Raw genomic sequence first — 23,152 nt, forward strand, 5'->3', positions numbered from 1 at the left:
CTCACTGAGCCCACGGGTCCCAGGGGGAGCCGGGAGTGCCGGCTGCTGCTACTGCTGCTGCTGCTGCCGTCCCTCCGGGCGCGGCCCCGTGGGAGGGTGCTGCGGCCGCGCACCGGGCGGCAGCGCCGACCCGCACCGGTACCCGGGGCGGGAAGGGGCGGGGCAATGGGGCGGGGCGTAGAGGGCGGGAGCGGGGTGACGGAGCGAGGGAGGCGCATGCGCGGCAGGGCGTGGCGGGGGCGCAGGCGCACGCGCGCAGTGCGGCAGGGCGTGGCGGGGCTGCGCAAGCGCATGCGCACGGCCGGCAGCAGTGTGGCGGGGGCGCGCACGGGTGCACGGCGGGGTGATGGAGCGGTTCGGCGGCGGCGGGATGGGGGGGTATGAAGCGGCGGCGGAGCAGCAGCTGTCCCGGCAGCAGGAGCGGCACTACCGGCTGCTGTCGGAGCTGCAGGCGCTGGTGAAGGCGCTGCCCAGGTGAGCGGAGGGCGGCGGGGTGGCCGCGGCGGCGCCGGGACCGGGACCGAGGCCGAGACTGGAGCTGACCCGGTGCCGTCCCTGGTGCCGGCAGCCCCTGCCAGCAGCGCCTCTCCTACACGACGCTGAGCGACCTGGCGCTGGCCCTGCTGGACGGGACCGTCTTCGAGATCGTGCAGGGCCTGCTGGAGATCCAGCACCTCACCGAGAAGAACCTCTACAGCCAGCGCCTGCAGCTGCACAGCGAGCACCGCGGTCCGCCGGCGGGCATCGCTGCGGGGAGCGGGGGGGCCAGGCCCGCGGCACCGGGGGGCTGGGGACAGCTCAGGAGCAGCGGGTGCAGGCGGGGAGGCCCGGGGCTTGCGGGGCGCACGAGGGCGCGTAGGCCCGGGGCACCGAGGGGCGCAGGGCGGGGGCGCTGGGGACGCGGGGGGTAGGCCCGGGACACTGAGGGGGAGGCGGGGGGGACACTGCGGGGAGGTGATGGGGACACTGCGGAGGGGAGGCGTGGGGCCTCGGGCATCCAGGAGGCAGGGGCGTGATGGGGGGGGGCCAGGCAGTGGGTGCACTGGGGGGAAGGCCTGGGGCACCAGGTGGAGGTGGTGGGGACACTGGGGGATGCTGGCATAGTGGGTTGGGGGGGGACGTGGCGGCAGCGTGCCCTGACCCGCAGCCCATCCGGCCGCAGGGCTGAAGCAGGAGCTCTTCCACCGGCACAAGGAGGCCCAGCAGTGCTGCAGACCCCACAACCTGCCGCTCCTCCGAGCCGCCCAGCAGCGGGAGATGGAGGTAAGGGGTTCTGCCCCTTCCCTGGGGGGCTCACAGCGCCTTTGCTGTAGGACCCCTCCTGCATTGCAAGAGCTTCACAGCATCTCCAAAGAGTTTTAAGTAGTTGTCATGTGTGTCCCCTGCCACAACCTTGGGAGCCGCTAACCATCCTGTCTGGTCTTGCTAGCACAGCCTGCTTCCCACCCTGACTTGAGGGTCCCCTCCTCTTGCTCTGCCCTTTGTCCTCCCAAGAATGGGGGGCCCAGGCTCTTGCCGTCTAGGATAGCTGCGGGCCAGGTGTACTCTGGGAATCGGGGAAGTTCAGGAGCCCACTCCAAAAGAGTAATGCTCTCTACAATGCTTTAACAAGTCTTCGTTGTAAGACAGGCTGAAGCCTGTATACAGATAGAGAGAAAGTTGATAGAAAACATAGAGAAGATATACGAAATCTGCTATTACGTTATAGCAGGTGGAATGCTCAAATACTCAAAAAATCACATTTTACTTAGTAGCACTGATAAGGAGGAACTGTCTTGAGATACGTAAGCACAGAAATAGTTTCTTCAAGCATCCCAAGGCATTTGGAGAAAGGCACTTCAGCACGAGCGGCCTGCTCAGTCCTGAAGGACCTGTATATTAGTGATAAGACAGCGGTAGTTTTATAAGGTAAAGGAAATTGCAAGTTGCTAGTTATCTTAATCAATGGAATCTAAATGTAGAGAGGAAGTTTACTCTGTGTAAGGCAAACAGATAACTTTAAACACTTTCCTGACCTTTGCCTATGACAAGTACTGCATCAGCACTTGCTGTTGGAACTTTGGTTTTGGTATTTCCATGTTCCTCATTTCCTATCGAGGTGACTAAAGCCAGGCTGGACCTCTGTTAGCTGTCCCTGTTACTTCTGTCTCGAAGTAACTCACACTTCCATCAAGTAATAACCTGTTTTAAAGTGTTTCCAATATTGTCTTCACTCATTAAGTAGACCATATGTGTCATTTCTCCTTGTCGTACATGATGTGCAACTTCTTCCTACTTTCTTCCACCTTCCTCCTGCCTTTCTCTTGTTTTTCTCTGACAGGTGTTTATTAGAGTTACTTCATCCCTTTTTTATGCTCTGATATTTCTGCTGTAGAGCATTTCAGCAACAGGTCAATCATCATCACAGTAACAATTGCTATGTGTCTAATTGGAGTTGCCCTCTGTGGTTAAAGGTTTTGAAGACCAGCTCATGTGAGATAGCTTGGGATTGGGCTCCCAGGAGGGGTAATACAAGATGTAGTTTTCAGATGTCTGGCTTCCTAGTGGAACACATAGCATTTAAAAAAGCTTTGCCCATCATACAGGGTCACCAGCCACCAAAGCTGAAGCAAAAGCTCGTGTTTAAGCCTTATTTTTCTCCAAGATTTTGGCACATTTCTGTAGCCCAGAATTGGGTGCCAACTCTGAACACTATATAGGCATTTAGATCTGTTTTTTCCAAACGCAAGGAAAGTCACTCCTCCAGCATGGAGGAGATAGTGTAGTGCCTCTTCCTTTCCCCAAGGCAGCTGGGAGGAAGGAAGGTCTTTGCAGAGCAAGGGATCTGAATTCTTAGTATCTTTCACAAAGAATGTGAACCCCTAGACTGAAGAAACGTAAGGACAGAGTTTTCTTAGGTTCATTAGCATCCCAGACTGAAGAAGGCAGTTAGCCCCTCTACCTTGCCTTTTATTGAGGCTTAAGTTATCTTGAATTTCTTCACATTTATTCTAATAAGGTCCTGCCCCAAATGTGTTCTGTGGAGCATGTATGGTAATCTTTTGTGGATCACAGTTCTGTGTCCTCCTTAATAGCATGTAGTTCTGTGAAGCTTTCCCAAACGTGATTAAAAATGTAAGACACTAATTGACTGCCATATATCCAAGAAGGGTTACATTAGGTAGCTCCTGCTCCATGTAAGTAATAGTTCCTCTTTGTTTAGGTCAAGCGTTTTGCAGATAGCCACTGATGATGTCTGTGCTGTAGACAAACCTCAACTTGTTACCAGACAGTTCAGGACCGAGACCTCTGTCATTCAATTCTGGATTTTCCCTGGGACTTGTAGGAACACACAGGCTTTCGGCTCCCTTCTTGGATGGATCTGCCCAGGTCTCTTAACCCACCAGCCACTGTTGTAGGAAATCCCAGACTTCCTGACTTCCCCTTTTCTGTGCAGTGAGGATAATTTACCCCCATGAATATTTCCAGCTAAACACTTGCCTCCATTTACTGTGTTACAAAGAGGCAGCGTTGCACAAGTAAAATGTTGAAACTTGTGCCATTTATTTCTTGCAAGAGAAGGAGCCTTCCTTTCTATTTAGAAGGGATTTGATGCTTCCTGAGTTTCCCTGTGGCTTGCAAAAGAAGTCTGCTGCTCAGTGCAGCCCAGTGAGGTTGTATTGGCTCGCCTCCGCACACACCTGGCTTTTTATTTGAGCTGGGCTCTGGTCCCCTGCAGTCCTTCTGCTCTCTTCTCCGCTCTCTGGCGGAGTTTCTGGTAGGTTGAGGTTTCCTCCAGAACTGACTAGCAGTGCCCCTTTCTGCAGCTAGCAGAGTATGCAAGCACTCCTAGAGCATGCCCCCCAGTCCTGATTTCCCACATGCCTTTGATGTAGCACAGGGCTCCTGTGCTCCATTTCTTCTTCAGAGGCTCAGGAGGTTTCCCTGCTGAGGTTTAGGCAGATGTCAGTGAGGCAGGAGGAGCTCTGTTCTCCTGGTTGGGGCTATTTTGCAAAGTCCTTGTTTGATGATTTTCTCAATCTGACAAAAATAGACCCCCAGCACACTGTAGTCCCGAGCGAAGCTTCAGCTTGCTGTTGTCAATACAAAATAAAATGTCTTTCAGGTTGCAAAATCAGGTTTTTGAGCTCCTTTAGTGGATAAATGGGATTTGGGTGTGATTTACAGCTCCAGCTCTGTGTGTTAGTGTCCAGGGAACATGGAGGCTCAGGGAGGCATCTGAGCTGGCACCTTGATGAGCTTCAGTGGCCTGTTACTCCTCCAAGTCTTTCTTCAGCATCACCAGTCCTGTGCAGTTCTTGGGCTGCTGACTTTTGACCCCGTGCTGCTGGAGTCTCAGCCACAGCCTCCTGCTCAGATGTTGGCTCATTGGGAAGAGTCATTCAGATGCCAATCTGTTGCTAGTGGTCTTTCCTGGCCTGCAAACACACAGAAAGCAGGCTGGTCCCAGTGACTTCCCTGCATTTTCTTGAGTGGTAGCTGTGCTATAAGACATGGCAAGTGGAGGAGGTAAGGTCGGGGGCTGTGCTTGCTGCCCTCTGCTGTCCTTGGGACTCATCAGAGCAGGATTGCTTCAGTATCTAGTCACTCTAGATAGGAAGTGCAGATATTCCACTTTTTTCCCATCAAGTGTTATCTTTTTCAGGCTGTAGAGCAACGAATTCGAGAGGAACAGCGAATGATGGATGAGAAGATAGTCTTGGAACTGGACCAAAAAGTGATAGACCAACAGAGCACTCTGGAGAAGGCTGGGGTGTCTGGCTTCTACATCACCACCAACCCACAGGTTGGTGTTTAAGCAGAGTGTATAAGATCTGACAGCATTCTTATGTTAGTATCTTTTTTTTTTTTTAATCTTGCTCTTAATGAATTCTGAATCACTGAGTCAGAAAGAATGATCTGTCCATTGCCTCATCAGCTGATGGGCAACATGCCCTGGGAAGACCTAATACCAGGTTCGTAACGAAGGAGCAGAAACCCATTAGTCAGGGCAACACTCCCAGCTTTCTGCAATATCTTTCCCAGTGTGGAGGGAAAAAAAGCTGTGCCAACAGCCTGCAGTCCTGTGACTCTCAAATAGGTCTGAATAATACTAAAATAAGTGGCTGCGTAGGTTTATCACTTTTGTACCTAGCTTAGCTGTACAAATTGCCTTCAAGAAGTCTTTTTATTAGGCATCTTGTTAATCCTTGCATGTGACTTGCTGGAGACGATGATCTCAGACTGTGATTAGAAAATTGTTCTCAGTTTTCCCTGTGTATCTGCTCTTAAAACTTGTGAGCAGTCGCCTGGGTTTCTCACTGTTGTCTTAACGCCACCGCAGGAATGAAAAAATAAAACTTCCAGAGTCTCATTGTAATGCTACAGAAGTTTGCAGGGAATGCAGAAACAGGCTGTTCTTAACTCTTGTTTTTTCAGCTGATTAAATTTCACTTTGATAAAGACCTACTAGTGAGAAAAGATGGCTTAAACTAAGTTTAGTTAAACAGGCATTTTCTAAAACCCATGTGATTCCTGGTTGTGTAGCCTTGAACAAGCCTCTTATTTTTCCTGTGCTGCTATTCCTCATCTGTATAATGAAAGCAGCTCTTTCTCTCCCCTCCAGCCCCTGCCTTTTATGTTATTTTTGTAAGTAATAACTCTTAACCAGGGTTCCTGTTTGCTGGGGTTTGTTTATGTTTGCCTTTATGATAGCTGGCAAACCAGACCCAGACGTTGGTTTGTACCTGTGAATGCCACCATCGTATGAGAAATCACTGCTGGAATCTGTTCGCCACGCATTTCCCATCAGCTGGCGTGTTTCCTCCCAGTCTGTTGTATAAAGTGCCTGCTTATATAGTTGATCTATTTTTACAAAAATAGTTTTTTATTTCCATAATGTAATGTCTGCAAGCCTGAGTCACAGAACAGGGTTCACTGAATTAGCTACTCCACCATGTAGTCTCTGTGCTAAATGGCTTGTGAGCTAAATGTAACTAACGAACAAGCAGATGGTAAGGAAACCATAAGGTGATGTTGGTGACTACAGGAGACTGTGGTCTCCACTTGATTACAGTCACAGGAAAGGGGGTTTTTGAAGGGGAAGGAAATACCTAGAGGGAATTTGATGCACCAGCAGAGCGGTGTGTTGCATGTGGCTTAGACTCCACTTAGAGTACCCAAAGTGATCCCTCCTGCTTCCTGCCCTTCTGTGCTGGAAAAGGATCTGGGCGTTGAAGGTGCTGCTGAAGGACGAGGGGAGGGAGCTGTGCCAACCCGGAGAACTGCCTCTGGGCTGAGCGGCCCCCTGCCCCGCTCCTGGGGGCTGCTGCAGAAGGGGAACCTGCAGAGCTGGCTGGCCCTCACTGCAGTTACCACTAAATCACGGTCAAGAAGAACGAACCTTTCTGAATCCTTATGAATCATAAAGCCCTGGGATTGCTAAGACAGCTGCAGTTTGCAGCAGATCTCTTAAGCTATTACTGCCATGTATTTTATAGAAATGCTTAAGCAAGACGAAGGCTTTGTTTTGTATTTGTGTGTTTTTTCTTTTGTTCCCTCAAGATTAGTAGCTCTTGGGTGTGTGGTACAAACCAGTCCTTTCTGCTTCCTGCAGCAGGGAACGGGATCATCTTACGCTTGCAAATATACTTCTCTTCCTTTGCAGGAGCTGACTTTACAGATGAATTTACTGGAGCTGATTCGAAAATTACAACAGAAGGAATCAGAGTCTGAGAAGGCTTTTTCCTGAACGAGTGAATCTGCTGTTTACTTTTCAGAGTTTTCTTCTGACTTCCCTCTAAAGAATAGACTGCTAATGCATTTGCTTTCTGTTGTGTCAGGAAGAGGCTGCTGGCTGTAGAAGAAATAGCTGAGGCCCTTAGGTAACCTTAGAGCTGGGGGAAGCAGACTCCCAGGGCAGGGGGGTGGTTGGGGAGCATCAGACTGCCTCTCTGGTCCTCAGAGCAAGATGCGTGCTGCACGTCTTGCTAAGACGAGAGATGATGGAGAGCGTTAATCTGCCACACATAGCCTGCAGCATCAGTCGGGCTGTTTACTAAGCCAAGGAAGACTGGGCCAGGCACCGAGGCAGCTGTATACAGGTGACCCCTGGGCTTAGGTGAATCAAGCTGAACGGGTGAGCAGTGTGATCTCCAAATTGCAATCTCCTATTCCAATTCGCGGAGGAGGAGCAATTGTCTCTGGTAGGGAATGGGAGAGGTGAGTAGCCGCCATATTGGACAGGGAAGCAAAGTGGACTCGCCATCCGGTGCTGCCTTGCCATGGCAGGTGGTTGGCAGCTGGGGAAAAAAAGTCCAAGGTTTATCTACAAGAAGATGTTGCTTCTCTGTTGAGGTAGAAATGGCCTCTTAAACTGGCAGACCCTTCCCAGAGAGACCTCCAGGCAGTTGTCAGCATCAGCTTTAATAAAGGAGGATTTCAGGCCTCTGCCCAGCGTTACTGGACTGTGACGGTCAGTGTTCCCACCCGAGTTGGATAGCGGAGAAGGCTTGAAAGCTTTTGCTTTGTTACTTGTAAACCAGTTTCCAAATGGAGAGAAATAAAATATTCTGTCCTGCCTTCAGGGGCTGCAACTTTCTAAATGTCAATGATTGCAATTATGTTTGTCCTATCCCTGCTTGATGAGTGTGGGGTTTGGGGTGTGCTAGATGAAAGCTGGGGGGGAACCTTGTGTGTTTCTGAGACCTTTCAGGGCTGAGCTGATGACCCTGAGAGCCTGAGTCGCATCCCCAAGACCCTGTGCACAGAAGGAGTTGGGGCACTTGCTGAAAACTTGGTAAAAGATGATTTCAAGTTTTAAGAAATGTCTTGGTGCCAGGCAGCGTGCAATGTTGGCTGCCTGTAGGAAATGGGATGGTGCAAGGGAGAGTCTGTGAGCAGGTCTGTTCTTCACAGGTGAAGCTCAACCCTGAATTGACAAGCTGTTGGGGATGGCTCAAGGACTTGGGCCATCGCGTGTTGAAGGGCTTCGATTACACCCGGGTCACTGTTTAAGACATTCTTTCTGGCATTCCCAGAGCAAGGCTTGTATTCAGAATACATCTTTGCGTTACTGTTTGCTCTTGCCTGTGTCCTCTGCTGTTACTGCAGCAACCTCTCTTCACAGCAGAAGGCAGTGTGAGAAGATTCAGTGTGCTGATAATTACTGCAGCTGGGAAACGGCTTGGTACCCCTTGCCCAAGGTACCGAGCCCTTATTTTCACATGAAAGCAGATCAGTGATGCTAGAGCAAGGTAGCTGTGGAGTTGGAGAACCAGTTCAAGTAAGGAAACCTGCAAAGGTGTTAGAAGAGCTTGTGTGTGGCCGTTGGGTTGGGGGAGGTGGTATTGGTGGAGTTGCCCGCTACTGTGTGTGTATATATATATGTATATATATACTGTACTGTACAAATACACTGAGGATCAGCAGGTACAAGGACCAACGAGGCTTTTGCAAATTCAGGGATGAGACCCCCTCCTGTTTCCATCACGGGTGGGTGTTTCCTCCGCACAGGAACATGATACTGCAGTTCAGTAGCTGGAGACAAGAGGTAGTGCTCTTCTGGGGTCTCCACCTCCAGGATGAAAATCCCCAGCTGAAAGTGGGCTGATGTGGGACCTGCACCAGAATCACCTTGAACTGTTGCCACTTGAGCGCAGGGCTCCCAGCTGAGGGTCAAGTGCTGAAATGGCGAGGAGCAGAGTGGGCAACGTTCCCCTCTGGAGACACCTTCATGCTACCTGTGAGGACACGCGCAGAGTAGTCTCTGGTGCTGGCTGGGTGAAGGCGGCATCCGCGTTCCTCTGCATGTGGCCAGAGCTATTGGCAAGGAAATTGCTTCCCAAGGTGATGATGAGGAAGGCAGGGATGAACGATGGGTCCTATTGCAGGAAAGGAGACTCGCTGCCTCCCAGGACGCCCCTTCTTTGACACAAGCACTCCTGCATTGCTGGAGCAGCAGCAGGGCTGATGCTGTGGCTGGAGAAGCTTGGGGGCAGCTAATCCAGCAGGCCAGGGTTGCTGCTGGTGGGTTCAGCCCCGCTTCCCTGCCCTGTGCTGTGAAGAGGGGAGCCCACCTTGGTCCAGAGCTCCCCCCAGGCCAGGAGAGCTGGTCACTGCCAATCTCCACTGCCGTCTCTCCCGAGGGCAGCTGGTGCCGGGGATCGCGGCGGGCTGCTCCGGCACTGCCATGACAACGGCAGCTCTCAGGCTTCCTGCTCCCGCCATCTGGTTGCAGACGGCTCTGCCAGGCAGCCGATCCAAGCTGAAATTTTCCATGCCTGTGGTCAGGTTGTGTTTCAGAAAGGCTTTCTGCACAAGGTGGAGAGCAGCAGGGTGGTCAGACATTATTAATTGGTGGAAAAGGTTGTCTTAAGGAAATAAAGTGGGATAGCTCATGATCAGGGAGTATTCGGTCAGCACGATTTCAGGGGAGGAAAACTTGCTCAGCCTGGCCACGAAGCACTGCTGGGCGGTACGAGGCCAAGCATACACATATTTTTCCAAGCAAGTGCCTTTGTGTCACTAGAGGGTGATGCCTTCCTACAGCACCGGCTGTGCCCATGCTACCGCAGTTGTGTTATTGCTGGTGATGGCTGGGCTGGGGTTGGACCTGGTGATACAGAGGAGCTGGAAGCATGGTTGCAGGATTACTGGATTTCGGCTAGCTCAGCTCCTTCGTTCAACTGCCTGTGCAACCCCCGACCAGTGCCCCAGGAACATGTGGGGGGACCCCTGTGGTGGCAGCTCATGTGGCTTCAGCCACCCATGGAGCTGGAGCTTAAGTTCCTGCCCACGTCTCCTTGTGTGCCAGAAGCAACATGGAGATACCCATTCCGGTGCGAGGTGCCTGACTGGAGAGCTACAGCTCAGTGCCGCCAGCCCTGTGTTTGCCCTTGAACTGGAGGAATGTGAATGATGGGTGGTAGAAAGGGACAAGTCCTGTTTCCTGCCTCCTTTTTCTAGACTTTGGGCTGATGAGAAAGATAGCAAGGTCCCCATGTAAGGAGGACGATTCAGGTGGGTGAGGGTGAACTGGTGCACATGGGAGCCCTTCGTGTTGCACGGTGGGCTCCGAGTTCACCATTACCACTCAGGAGTAACGTGGGGTGATGACTGGTGGGTCCATGGACACATCAGCTTTGGTGCTCAGTAGCCATCAGAAAATCAAATGAGACAGTGGGAAGGGAGCAGAAAAGAAAATGAAAAGCATTCTGCTGCTGTGAAGTTGTTGGTGCAGCAGCACCCAAACACAGGTCCCTTCATCCCAAGAAGGGTGCAGGAGAGCTGGAACAGGCTCTGCAAAGGCCCTGGGCACACCAGTGATCTGCACCACCTTCCAGCCAAGCTGGACTCCTCTTTCTGATAAGTCCCCAAAAGGGGACGGGCTAGAGATAAAACTACAGGTGACATGGAGAGGGACTTCACTCTCTTCAGATACACAAGCTGGGGTGTTACATGAAGACTGTACAAGGCAGGTTCTGGTGGAGCAGGTGACTGCTGGGGAAACTCCTTGCCACGGCAGGCTGGAGAAGCAGAAGGTTTCTGTTGCTTCAAGAGGAGGTGAGGCACTTCTACAAAAGAAATGCTTTTCAACTCAGAGATGGAGAGAGGCGAGTTCTGCTTCACCGAGCTGCAGATCCTGGGAGCCAGGTGGAAGCACTACAGACTTTTGCTCAGCTTTCATGCTCTTGCCCTGGCACTGGCTTTTTTCACTCCTGAAGGCAGAACCAGAGCTGAACGGGCTCACCTCCCACTGCTGCCCCTCCAGCCGCGTTCCCTGACACCTCTGCCTCTTCGTGGCAAATAAATACCTGAGCACGGCGGAGGTCCCTGTCCTCCAGGCAGCAGCTCCAGAGCACAGGGGGTCGAGGCAGATCCCTCCTTGGCAGCCCCAAGGAGGAGAGGAGCCGGGTCTCAGCCCTCGGCTCTGTCCGGCGCTGGGGCCGAGATTTAGGATACCTGCTGCACCCTCCGCGGCTCAGGCCGCAGTGCTCGAGCCCAGCACAGGCACCCCACGGGACCGGTGTCTGGCCCGCAGCGATGGGGTCGCGGGGCCCCACCGCGACGCTCTCGGTGCACCGCCAGCCCCTCTGCGGGGCTCGGGGCTGCTCCCCCGTTACCCCGAACCTCCGCTCCCGGGGCGGCCCGCGGGGCCCTTCGCCGTCCCCGCCGCCGGGTCTCGGAGCAGCGCGGCGGCCCCTGCGGGGCTCCCGCCGCCGCGCCGGGAGCAGCGCCGGGCCCCCGCCCTTCCGCTGGGCCGCGGAGGCGGGGCCGGGGCGGTGGCGGCGGCGCGGAGCAGGTGGGGCCGGCGCCGCTTCGGAGCCGCGCGGTGCCCCCGGCCGCGCCCGCGCAGGTGAGCGGGGTTCTCCCGGGGCCCTCCCGGGGTCCTCCCGGGGCCGGACCGGGCGGGGGGCGCGTCCCGCGGGCGGGGCGGGGGGCGCGGGGCCGGGGCCGGGGCTCGGCGCCGCCCGGGGACCAGCATTGCGGTGGGGCTGAGCGGGGACGAAATTCTCCCCTCTCCCTGCCCGGGGATGAATCCGGAGGTCGCATCCCCCCTCCCCTGGCCCGGGGGTCCCCGCCCGCCGCCAGCCCGCAGCCCGGCAGCGGTGCTCGCTCCCTCGCCCGGCGGGCGTCGAGCTCCGCGTCCTGCCCGGCTGCGGCTGCTGGGGGCGTTAGGGTCGAGCGCCCCAATGCTGCCGGACCCTCCGTTCGCGGGGACTCGGATGCAGGAGGCGAGCGGGGCTGGGGGGGTCTCGGCCAACACGGTTGGTGCCAACAGGCCTGTTGTCCCCACGGGCCAGCATCGTGCCATCGGCCCGCAGTGGCCTTTCCGGGACCTTTCCGTCTCAGACAGGTGAATCCAGGGAGCACGGCTGCACCGAGTGGCACGAGCTCTCTGAGCAGGACCCCTGGTTTGGGGATGCGGGGAGACACATATCCTGGCACAGGAAGGAGGGCGGCTGGAAGGGGAGAGCATCTGCGAAATCACGGGCTGCCCCACAGAGCAGCCATGAAGCAGCACCTGAAGTACCCCAGAGCTGCGTCCTCCTGCTCTCCCAGCAGCAGCTGCCAGCCGGGACTGGTCCCCGGGCGCTGGATGTGTTTCCTGGTCTGGCCAGGGACGCCCACATCCTCGCTGGAGCTGCTCTGGACTTCCTGCTGCATGCCTCAGCGCTGTGCCAGGGCTTTCCCTGGGCAAGCGGCGAGATGCTGGGAGCGGGGAGATGCTGCATGCCTCCTTGATGGGCTTCTGGCACGCCAGGGAGAAGGTCAGGTAGATGTTGAATGAGCTGGAGGGGAAGCAGCAAAGAAACCTTCAGCAAGGCCAGAGCAGCCTGGTTTGTGCTTTAATGCAGCTCCATTTCAAAAAGAAAAGCCTGGGAGATGCTCCCGTGGGGGGCTGTCATTTCCTTCCCACCTGGCACACAAGCGCGGGTTCCTCTGTGGGGTGGCTTGGCTCTCCTGTGCCCCGACCCTGGAGGAGGACGTGCTCTGGTGCTGAGCTCCACGCTGGCTGAGGAGCGAGGGACACCTTGAATGTGCCCCAGTGGCTTTTCCACCCTGTCCCCACCACCTGGTACCTCCCTGCAGGAAGGGATGCTCACAACTTCCTGCTCCTCTGCCAGGTCTCTGGGCAGGGTCTCGCCGCTGTGGACCCCTCACCCTGCCAGAGGGCAGTGCCCACTGCCTCCGGGATGGCGAGATGGCTACCTCGCTCTGCCGACCTGACCCGCTTCTGCCAGAAACTCAACCGGGTAAAGACCTTGGAGGATGACATGATGGAGACATCCTTCAACAGATGCCTTTCCACCATTGACTTGACGCTGCTGGGCATTGGGGGCATGGTGGGCTCCGGGCTGTACGTCCTCACAGGCACCGTAGCCAAGGAGATTGCCGGCCCCGCCGTCATCGTCTCCTTCATCATTGCTGGCTTTGCCTCGCTCCTGGCTGCTCTCTGCTATGCTGAGTTTGGAGCCCGGGTACCCAAGACAGGCTCTGCCTACATGTTCACCTATGTGTCCGTGGGTGAGATCTGGGCCTTCCTCATCGGCTGGAACGTGCTGCTGGAGTATATGATTGGGGGAGCTGCAGTGGCCAGGGCCTGGAGTGGCTATTTGGACTCCATCTTCAACCACAAGATAAAGAACTTCACCGAGACCCATGTGGGCACCTGGCAGGTGCCGTTCCTGGCCCACTACCCCGACTTTCTGGCAGCCGCCATCCTGCTGGTAGCCACTGCCTTCATCTCCTTTGGGGCCAAAGTGTCCTCCTGGCTCAACCATGTCTTCTCGGCCATCAGCATGGGTGTCATCCTCTTCATTCTTGTCATGGGCTTCATCCTTGCGCAGCCTAAGAACTGGAGTGCCCAGGAGGGCGGCTTCGCCCCATATGGGCTGTCGGGCATCATGGCCGGCACGGCCACCTGCTTCTATGCCTTCGTGGGCTTTGACGTCATCGCAGCCTCCAGCGAAGAGGCCAGGAACCCACAGAGGGCTGTCCCCAGGGCCATCGCTTTCTCCTTGGGGCTGGCCACAGGGGCCTATGTCCTGGTGTCGGTGGTGCTGACGCTGATGGTGCCCTGGCACACGCTGGACCCCGACTCTGCCCTGGCGGATGCATTTTACAGGAGGGGCTACGCCTGGGCAGGGTTCCTGGTGGCTGCTGGCTCCATTTGCGGTGAGTACAGGCAGCGGTGGTGGGAGCTGCCCATCCCACTCGCGATGGGGGCTGGGAACTAGGGCGGTTTGGGTCTGACATGGTCCTCCTTCTTGTGCCTGTCCCTCAGCGATGAACACGGTCCTGTTGAGCAACCTCTTCTCCCTGCCACGCATCGTCTATGCCATGGCTGAGGATGGGCTCTTCTTTCGGGTCTTCTCCAGAGTGCATCCCCGCACGCAGGTGCCTGTCGTTGGCATTGTGGTCTTCGGACTGCTCATGGCCCTGCTGGCCCTTGTCTTTGACCTGGAGGCCCTGGTGCAGTTCCTGTCCATCGGCACACTGCTGGCCTACACCTTTGTGGCAGCTAGCATCATTGTCCTGCGCTTCCAGCAACGGAAAGTGGATGTCCCCACGCCGGTGGCCGGTGGCCGGCGTAGCCCCGAGCCCCACGAGGGTCCGTCCACTGGTGAGCTGAAGGAGTATGAGTCCTTCTCTGACAAGCTCCAGCTGGTGGACAGGGACAAGAGCAAAGAGCACCGGGAACCAGGGCAGCTGAAGGCAGCTTTTGAGCCCTACCTGGAGTTCCTCAGTGACTTCTATCCAGGCGAGGTGGTCACGGTGGCCGTGGTGACCCTGATGGTGTCTGCCATCTGCCTCTGCTCCATCTTGGTGTTCGGCAACACCCACCTCCACCTGCCCACCTGGAGCTACTCCCTGCTGCTGGTCCTTTTCAGCCTGGGCTTCCTGCTCAGCCTCCTCCTCATCTGGGCACATGAGCAGCAGCGTGGCACACAGACCTTCCAGGTACCTGCGGCCGGGGACCCAGGCAGGATTAGTCCCTCTGCTGGGGTTGGCAGGGTGGGAGCAGCTCTGATAGACCCACTGGAGGCCTTGGTCACACTGGTCTGGTGAAAGAACCGCAACTGCTGAAGGAGGAGGAGGAGAGTGTTGGAGAGCACTGGGTGTGGGGAGGTGTTGGTGCCTGTGGTGTCACTCTGCATGGTCATTGGTCCCCAGCAGAGGACATCCCAAGCAGCTCTGGGTCCATCCCGTGGGATTGTTCCTGCCCGCCTGGGCTCTCTCCTCCGCATCCCCATACCCTCCCCTCCTGCCCATCACAACTCCTTCTGCCTTTGGCCTGCCCTTGAGCTTTGCGGTAGAACTCTTTTCTTCAGCCGCCAAACCACTTTTGTGCCTCTTGTGCTCCCCCCTCTCCATTTTCCAGCCCATCTGGGCTCCGGTATGGTGCAGCCATGTGGACGGTAACACCAGCGGTAACACCACCTCCCTGCTGTGGCCCTGCCCCGGCTTCTCCAGCCAGGACCACGTTGGCTCTGGATTGCGCTGGGAGCTTGTCTGGTCCTTGTGACAGTGCCTCTGTTTCCAGAGCCCATGCCCACGCTGCCAGCCTGGCTCCCTGCTCCTGGCTTCCTAACTGTCTGTTGTTCCTTTTGGCTGCCCTTTTCCCAGAAAAAAAGTCACTTCCAGACAGCCCAGGGTGACAGTCACTTTGTCCCCCATGTTTACCAGTGCTGGCTTTTGTCTCTATGGTTTTAAGGATGGAGAACATGGCCCTGCAGGTCTCACTCCCCGCCGGCTCCTTTTCTCCCACAGATCCCCCTGGTACCCCTCTCCCCGGCGCTGAGCATCGTCCTCAATATCTATCTGATGCTGAAGCTCAGCTACATGACGTGGCTCCGCTTCGCCGTCTGGCTGCTCTTAGGTGAGTGCTCCCGCGGCCGCGTGAGCCCCGGGAGTGGCAGCTGCTTCACGGCCGAGGGGGGCCGGGCTTGTCCCAGCACCGGCTGGCTGCTCCGGCAGCTCTTCTCCCCCGGCGATGGGTTCATAAAGCGCACCGTGCCCCTTCCTGCCTCCGGTTCCCCTTTGGAGACACGAGCCGAGGTCTCCCAGCATCTCCTTGACCCTCTCTGGTTCCCAGAGTGTTACAGCTTGTTCTTGTTAAGGCTTGGATCCTCCTTCAAGCTCCAGACCAGAACCACTCCCTGCTCCCAAGGCAGCTCCCTGGGGCTTGGGAAGTCCTTCCCAGCAAGGGGCTTCCCCTCCCCAGGGACTGGGTGTGCCGCCTTGCTCTTATGCTGCAGGATCCTTTCCCTCCTGCAAGCAGCTCGTTCAAGCCCCACCGGTGCCGTGGCTTGTGCTGTTCCACCGGGATGCCGGCTGCACCCACGCCAGCCGCCGGCCTGTGCTCGAGCCGCTGCTCTCCCTGTCCCCCGCCGCAGGCCTGCTCGTGTACTTCGGCTACGGCATCTGGCACAGCAAGGAGAACCTGCGGGAGCCCAGGCCGCAGCGCGTCAGTGCCCGCTACGTCGTGTTCCCCAGAGGCAGCCTGGAGGAGAGGGTGCAGGCGGTCCAGCCCAGCTCCCAGCCCGCCACCGGGCTGCCAGACAGCGACACCGACGACTGCAAGAGATGACACCCTGGGGCACGGGGGCACCTGGCTATGGGAGCATCTGACCCTCTGCCCATGGCGAGGCCAGAGACCCCCCCCTCCCCTCCTGGTCCCTTTGACAGCAGAGCCACGGGGGCTGCCCTGGGCCTGTGGCTCCATCCAGAGATGAGGAGGATGCTCGCCCACACCCCGCAGAGCATGGGGAGGGGCTGGCACCCTCTCTCCCCATCCCCAGCGCTCAGGATCTGGGTCTCAGCCCCCACAGCCCAGTGCCTGCCCTGCTCACAAGGAGCCGCGTCCTCGCCACCTTCCCCCAAGTGCACCCAGGCGTCGTGCAGCAAAACTCCTTTCCGCTGGCCCGTCTGCGCAGCTGGGGATGCAGAGGGGTGCAGAGGGTCCCCGGGGACCGGGGCAGGCAGCCCAATGTTGCCCACCCTGGGTCTCATCCTGGCTGCAGCATGGGCTCTTGCTTCAGCCCTGCGGAGCGCCCTTGCCTCCCGCTGCGCCTGCGGAAGGAGGCAGGGGCCAAACGCGCTTCCCCGCCAGCATCCCTGCCGTCCCCTCCCCGGGGCCACTCTCCTAAAAGGCTGGGGCTGAGGGGGCCAAGAAGCAGCTGGGGACATGAGGTGGAGAAGGGACATGGCCAGAATGAATGGCTGAGCAGGGAACCCTCGAAAAGCCAGAGTGGGCTGGCATGGCAGAAGCCCAGATGCATCTTCTCAGCTGCTGGCATCGGCTGTTCCAGACTGGGCTGGGGGCCGTGTCCGGCTGGAAGCCCATCTGTAAGGTCATGCCAGGGCCAGGCTCTTGCCCTGGCCCTGAGCTGGGTGTGGGTGCTCAGGACCCCAGATTTGTTGCCTTGTCCCCAGAGGTCCTCAGCAGCATCCATGGGCTAGGCTGCCTGGAGCCAGCTCCCCCCTCCCCTGCACCCCCAGCACTGCCACCCGCCCCAGCATGGGGGGCTCAGCCCCCTCTGATGCCTCTCCCGGGCTCTCTGTGGCTCAGGATGGGCTCTGCGGGTGCTTTTCAGTATTGTCCCCTCCCCGGCGAGCATCCCCGTGCTCTGTGGCTCACGCCGGCTGCCGTGGTGTCATTGGGGGGGTCCCTAGCCAGGACTGCTGTGGCCACCCCTGGCTGGTTTGCCCATGGGCAGCCTAAAGTGGAAGGGAAGGGAGTTTTAGCACGTTATGGAAGAAATACATGGAGGAAACAATCAGTCAAGCACGAGGTTGCCGAACTGCCAAGCCTTGCAGCGTGGACACCCTGCTCCCTGCAGCCATGCTGGACATGCAACGTCATCCGCATCCTGCGAGGAGCCAGGGTCCATGGGCAAGCTGGCCCCATTGCTTCTTGCTGGCCAGTCCCTGGGCGGCCCAGAGGGGCTACGGGGGGGGTCTCTGTACAATACGCTGGCTCCCTTGTGAGCCCCTCTGTCCGCCAGCACTGCTCCGCGTCCCGCCTTGCCCCCACGCTGCCGCTGCTGCCGGTGAAGCAGCGTGTCCCTGCCATGCTGTGGCCTTGCTTGGCACCTCTGTGTAGTGGCTTGTGAGCTACGGGCTGTCTCGGTCACCCTCATAAACACTGGTTCTGTGATGGCTCTGGTTGGTTGTGCTGTGTGTTCCTCACCAAGTGTCCACGCGGGGAAGCTGCTCGACCAGCTGATGCTCAGGAAAGCCCCCCCAAAATCCTGGGGAAAGGGAGGGTCTTGCTACCCACCGCCACCCTGCAGCCGTGTTCCTCCTGAGCCCTGCAAGTGCAGCAGTGGGCTGAGCCCGGCACACGCAGACCCTGCCCGGGGCTGCTCCCTGGCGTGGCGGGGCAGGGGCTGGGCACAGCCGGTGCTGTGCTGGGCACGTGCTCCCGGCGCCGGGCTGGCACGCGTGTGCGGCGCAGCGCCTGGCTGGCTCCACTGGCCACTGCCGAGAGCAGCTTTGCTCTCTGACACGGGCGTTTCGTTCATGAGGATGGGCTCCGGCCAGACCCACGGGCGCCCAGGGGGCTGGGGCAGCCGCGCAAAGGTAGCCTGGAGCTTGAGCTTTGCAGATACACAAATATAACTGTATTCACCCAGATGGGCCTGAACCTCTTTGTCAACAGCGAGGACGATGTTGAGCAACACCAGGGCAGGTTTGCTAAAGCTGCCAGCGGTTACGATCTGAATGGATGGGAGAACTTGTGAACCAGCACAAATAACGGGAGTTAAAGTGTGAGTCACTTGAGATAACCCATCGATACCCCTGTCCGCACTGCTGTTGTTCACTAGGGAAGTTTCCCTCCCGTGATAACAAAAAGTCATTCTTTATTAAAAAAATAAAGTATTTGACAGGTACCAGAGAGGGAGATGATAGACTTAACTCTCTTTATCAATTGTCAGTTTTTAATCTCTGCTATAAATCCATTGTCAGCAGGATGAAGGCATGTAGAAAGAACTGTGATCTACCAGGAGCAAGGGAGCCCAGTGCAGGGTTGGGGAAGAGCGGTTAGAAGTCCTAACAGAGCAGGACAGGCTGAGGTTCAAAACACTTTTCTTTTCCCTTTTGGAGGAAAGTTGATTGATTGATGTCACATCGCAAAACACTCTCGGCTGTTGGTGGAGCGTGGGCTCTTCCGTCAGCCTTGGACACTGGCAAAGACCTGAGCTGTCAAATGAGCCTTGTAACCATCGATATTTAATCTATTTCAAAATGTTAATTTTTAAAAATGCAGAGAAATTAGTTGGGCTGCGCCATAAAAATGAAGTATGGGTACAGGGTACCCCCCAGCACAGGCGGGGAGAGGCAAGGAGTAACGGGGATGCGGGTGGCAGGGAATTAAAGGATTGAAACGTAATTAATGGCAGCCTGGGAGGCGAGCGTGCCCCCTCGAGCATGCTTGCGGGTTTTTTTTTTTAATAGGATTACAAAATTGGTTGGTTCATCTGTGTTATACACCATCCTGTTGCAGTAACATGCCCTGCGCTGGAACAGAACATGTATTAATTGATTTAAAATTGTCTAGCCATTAATGCACACACAAAAAAAGATAGTTGTCAGCAGCCACGGCCACCAAGGGAGCCCTCCTACAATGATTTGTTCCTGAAAATTGTATCAGCAGGAAAAAAAAAGAAACAAACAAAACCATCAGCCGTGCTTTAAGATGGCAGCCCGTAACTGTAGGGAGAAAAGCCATCAGTTCCCCCATCTGTACCCCTGTACGTGTGATCCAGTCAGATTTAAAAACAAACCACCCCCGTGTGCAGCTCACAAAACCCCGTTTCATATAGCATGGGGAGACAGGCGCTTGGTGTTTTACTGCGGCTGGTATTACACCTATTTTCCATAGGAGTATCTTTCTCCAAATCAGCTTAAAAAAAAATAAAAATCTTATTTGCTGGGACTCGTGGAAATGGCCTAATCAGCCTAGCTGGACGGCACGGAAATCAATCTAATTACAATGCATCAGTGAAATACGTAGGTCAGCGGTGTAACGGCCGGTGCTGGGGCTCCGGGAACCTGGAAGGGCTTTAGGGGCCACGGGGCAGGAGCAGCCCCAGCACACGTGCTCCCGGGCTGGGCTAAGAGGGTTAATGTGGTCCTTGGATGATAATCCCCCACGCACAGCATGGGAGTGGGCAGGCAGGGATGGCCGAGCCTCACCAGCGACGCTGCTGGACTGGGAGGATCGGTAGAGGAGCTACCAGGGCAGCGCTGCGGTTTGCTGTGTCCTGGCAGGAGAGTTGCCACAAAGCAGGTGCAAGAGGACGAGAAACGCAAATTCCGAGGGGAAATAACACGGGATTTGTACTAGAGAGAAAATCGGTGCTAGGGACGCTACCCACCATCGTTTAAATGGTAGAGCCACTGAATCAGCCCGTGTCCCTCCTCCCCCCCCCGAGATGCAGCTCAGCGGGGGGGTACCCAGCCCCGCTCCAGAGGTGGCCGAATGGGACTGAGCTGATGATGATCTCAGAGGCTTCAGAGACAGGCTGGCTGCCCACGCAGCTCCGGCGCCATGACCGTGGGAGCCCCTGCAGGGATCGCCGCGCTGCGGCACGGCGAAGCGCAGGGGGCTGCGCGTCGCAGGTGCCTCCCAACACTGTTTCAGAGACAGTTTAACCACAGACGTTATGCTGAAATAAGTGGGCACTGACCCCCTGGCTCACCTGAGCCGTGTCCATGCTCGAGGGAGGAAAAAGGGTGACCTGAGCACTGGGAGAGGGTGGTGGGCTGGTGCTCAGGAGAGAGCAGCTCAATGTCCTAATTAAATCACTTCCCAGCCTCTAAATTAACTCCCCTTCCCGCTCCACCCCAGCTCTGAAAGCAGCACAGACAAGCTGCAGGGCTCGTTTAAGGCTGCCTGTAAGTAATCCTCTCATTATCCCCTGCGATCCTCCCCTCCTCCTCCTGCGGATCCAGCCAGAGGATGAGGTAAGCACCGTGCTTCATCCCTGAGACGCCGGCAGCGGTGTATCTGCTCCTTCCGCCGGCCAGAGAATGGCAGGGCATTAAAAGATGGCACAAACCCTGGGTCCTATTGTCCCATCGTCCCTCCACAGAGCGCTGGCGGTCGGGCCAGCAGCTGGCACGCTGAGCACAGGGGTGCCCAAAGCGTTACAGAGGTGCTTGCGCCCGTGTTTCAGCAGCCTGTGTCGCAGCAGCCCCTGCAGCCAGGCTGCTGTGGGGCCACAGCTCTTCCCCGTCTCGCCACGCAGTGCAGACATTTTCTAACGAGTTGTATAAGCGTATGCACGAACGATGCGGTCCCAATCCCAGCAGCAGAGGCTCCTTTCTGACAGCAGAAGGGCCAGTCTCCAACCATGCAGCCACAAAAGCAAGGAGAATAAATCTTCATCACATGCACAGGAGACAAGGCAAGAAGCAATGGACTTAAACTGTCATGAGGGAGAATTAAGCAAGAGATTAGAAACGCTTCCTCATGGTGATGACAGCTTTTCTGAGAGGTTATGAAATGTCCATCAGATGCTGTCAGGAATGGGCTGCAGTGAGCTGCTCCCCCTCTGGGGTGAGGATAGCTGCTTTCTCATGATTCTGCCTGCCCGGGCTTCGCTCTCTAGACTGGAAGCACTTCAGAGCAGCACCAAACACCGTGAGCCCCGATCCTCGCTGGGACAAGAGCCAAGGCACCTTTGTGCACAGCAGCACACTCAGCGTTGTAAAAGGAGATGAAAGTGTTCACAAAAAACTTCTCTTCTGCACTTGGGGAGAAGCTAGGAGTCACGTTGCAGGCTCCTCTGCCCCAGCCCTGCCTCCAAATGATGCTTATTAGTAGCATCTAATACCTAAAACTTTTGTGATCATCTGTGTAATTTTCACCAGAAGAGCTTCACATGGAATTAGGCAAAGAGCTTCCCTGAAGCATTAATGCTCATTTTCCAGAAACAATCAGGCAGCTGGAGAAGTCCCAGAGCACTGCAGGAAAACAAGCTGGCTGATCCTTCAAAAAAGTGAAGGGGTGCAGGGAAATTCAAGGCCTCAAAAGGACACTGATCAAAATGCTCAAGAATTAAGGAAAAAACATCATTAGTGGCAATTAATATGGATTTGTGTAACGTCTGTGATTTGATGGGGACAGGAGCTTGGAAAGAGGCAGCAGTGCTCTTGTACTATGGTACCTTCCACAAGGCATCCAACTGCAGCTTTGTAAAGAAACAAAAAAGGAACAATATTGAAATAACACTCGGACAAAAAAATGCCTTAGTACTGGAAATGACATCGTGAACAGGGACTCAGCAAATCTTCTGGTGAGTTATTCCAAGATTAGTTCCCAATTTGAAAGAGAACACAACTGAGTTTGGAGGAAAGAGGAATAGTGATACCAGCTGCGGAGATTGCCAGGTAAATTGGGAATAACTGATAGTTCAGTGTAATGGAAATACAGCTCTCAGAATAACTCTCCACATGGTAATTCCTCATAACCTTTGGTAGCAGCTGCAAATCCCTACAACTTCACACACAAAACCTCCTGCAGGCCAGCTCCAGCTGCCTGCTCCCCCTTCTCCCCGCAGCCCTGCCTGCACAATCCTGCCTGCACACGGAGCAGGCAAATGCTCTTTTCCCCGTCAAACCTGCGGGACAGCTGAACATTCAACACATATATCCCAGTTACATTACCATGCAACACGCTGCTGGCTCACCTGGTATTTCTGGGAACCCGGTAGGTTCCCAAATGCTATGTTGATAGATTTATTGAGCTTAAAAACACCCAACTCTAACTGCAGTGACTAAAGAATCGATATTCTTAGGGATATCGGCAGGGCAAGTGGATCTTCTCTAGTTACACCAGCTGGTGAATAAGGATGGACTTGGTGTGTAAGAATTTTTACCCACCTTATTTTTTAATATGATTTTAATTTGCATCTCTTCTTTGGAGAGCACAGGAAGGGCTAGGGGCAAAGGATGTAACAGAAACAATAAATGGTGAGTAAATATTTTTAAATGTAAGTACTTAAACTGATTTAAATGAAGCCGCATACAGCTGCTGTGTTTGGGACACAAATTTTTCATCTAGAGATCAGAGGGGGTGACAGGATGGTTCTGAAATTTCTAGAAACAACCCAGACTTACAGACCTTACAACATGCAAGAGACCTCTCCAAATGCTGTGAACAGACAGGTGTGAGTCCAAGGCACAGACATTTATTAGATACATAGCTGTAAAATAATTTGCACATTTATAGGACAGACTGCATTTGGTAAATCATAACTAATATAACGTAGACTTATTTTCAAATAAAGAGGCTAAACCTCATCTTCTGCTGAGAACAAACGCTAAGTGCAATTTCACTGGTAGGCACACTTATTAGGTAAATTAAATACAAAAGTGAGCAAGGGGATTATAATGCTTCCGTTCTAGGGGAAAAAGCGTAAGGCAAAACACAGGGCACCAGCCAGCTACTCTGGAAGGAGACTGGCAGAAGCTGTCTTGAATTTGGCCCCTGCTTTCGCAAGCTGCCTTCTCAGAGAGGTGTCATCACTGCCTTACAGGAGAGCACTGCCTGGATGTCCCAAGATCTCGTCAGCTGGTGTGTCAATGAAAGAGGAAAGCAAAACCAGTGCACGCTGACATGCCTGGGGACAGACTGGGCTTGCCTAGCTGGAGCCGT

General features: G+C 55.4%; 2 protein-coding genes across 2 annotated transcripts; both read left to right on the top strand.

Moving 5' to 3' along the window:
* Window positions 1–346: 346 nt before the first annotated feature.
* LOC309411234 (protein DGCR6) lies at window positions 347–6,730 on the top strand (the record flags this gene model as incomplete). Its single annotated transcript, XM_082007795.1, has 5 exons — window positions 347–474; window positions 569–729; window positions 1,163–1,263; window positions 4,646–4,786; window positions 6,647–6,730. 5 exons carry the CDS (start codon window positions 347–349, stop codon window positions 6,728–6,730), a joined length of 615 nt encoding a protein of 204 aa, XP_081863921.1.
* Window positions 6,731–12,587: 5,857 nt separating this feature from the next.
* Window positions 12,588–16,140, top strand: SLC7A4 (solute carrier family 7 member 4). The gene is made up of 4 exons (XM_082007511.1): window positions 12,588–13,659; window positions 13,769–14,445; window positions 15,256–15,364; window positions 15,882–16,140. Exons 1-4 carry the CDS (start codon window positions 12,678–12,680, stop codon window positions 16,073–16,075), a joined length of 1,962 nt encoding a protein of 653 aa, XP_081863637.1. The 5' UTR covers window positions 12,588–12,677; the 3' UTR covers window positions 16,076–16,140.
* Window positions 16,141–23,152: the final 7,012 nt, after the last annotated feature.

The sequence above is a fragment of the Phaethon aethereus genome (genome assembly GCF_964289735.1).
Source record: "Phaethon aethereus genome assembly, chromosome: 17".
NCBI lineage: Eukaryota > Metazoa > Chordata > Aves > Phaethontiformes > Phaethontidae > Phaethon > Phaethon aethereus.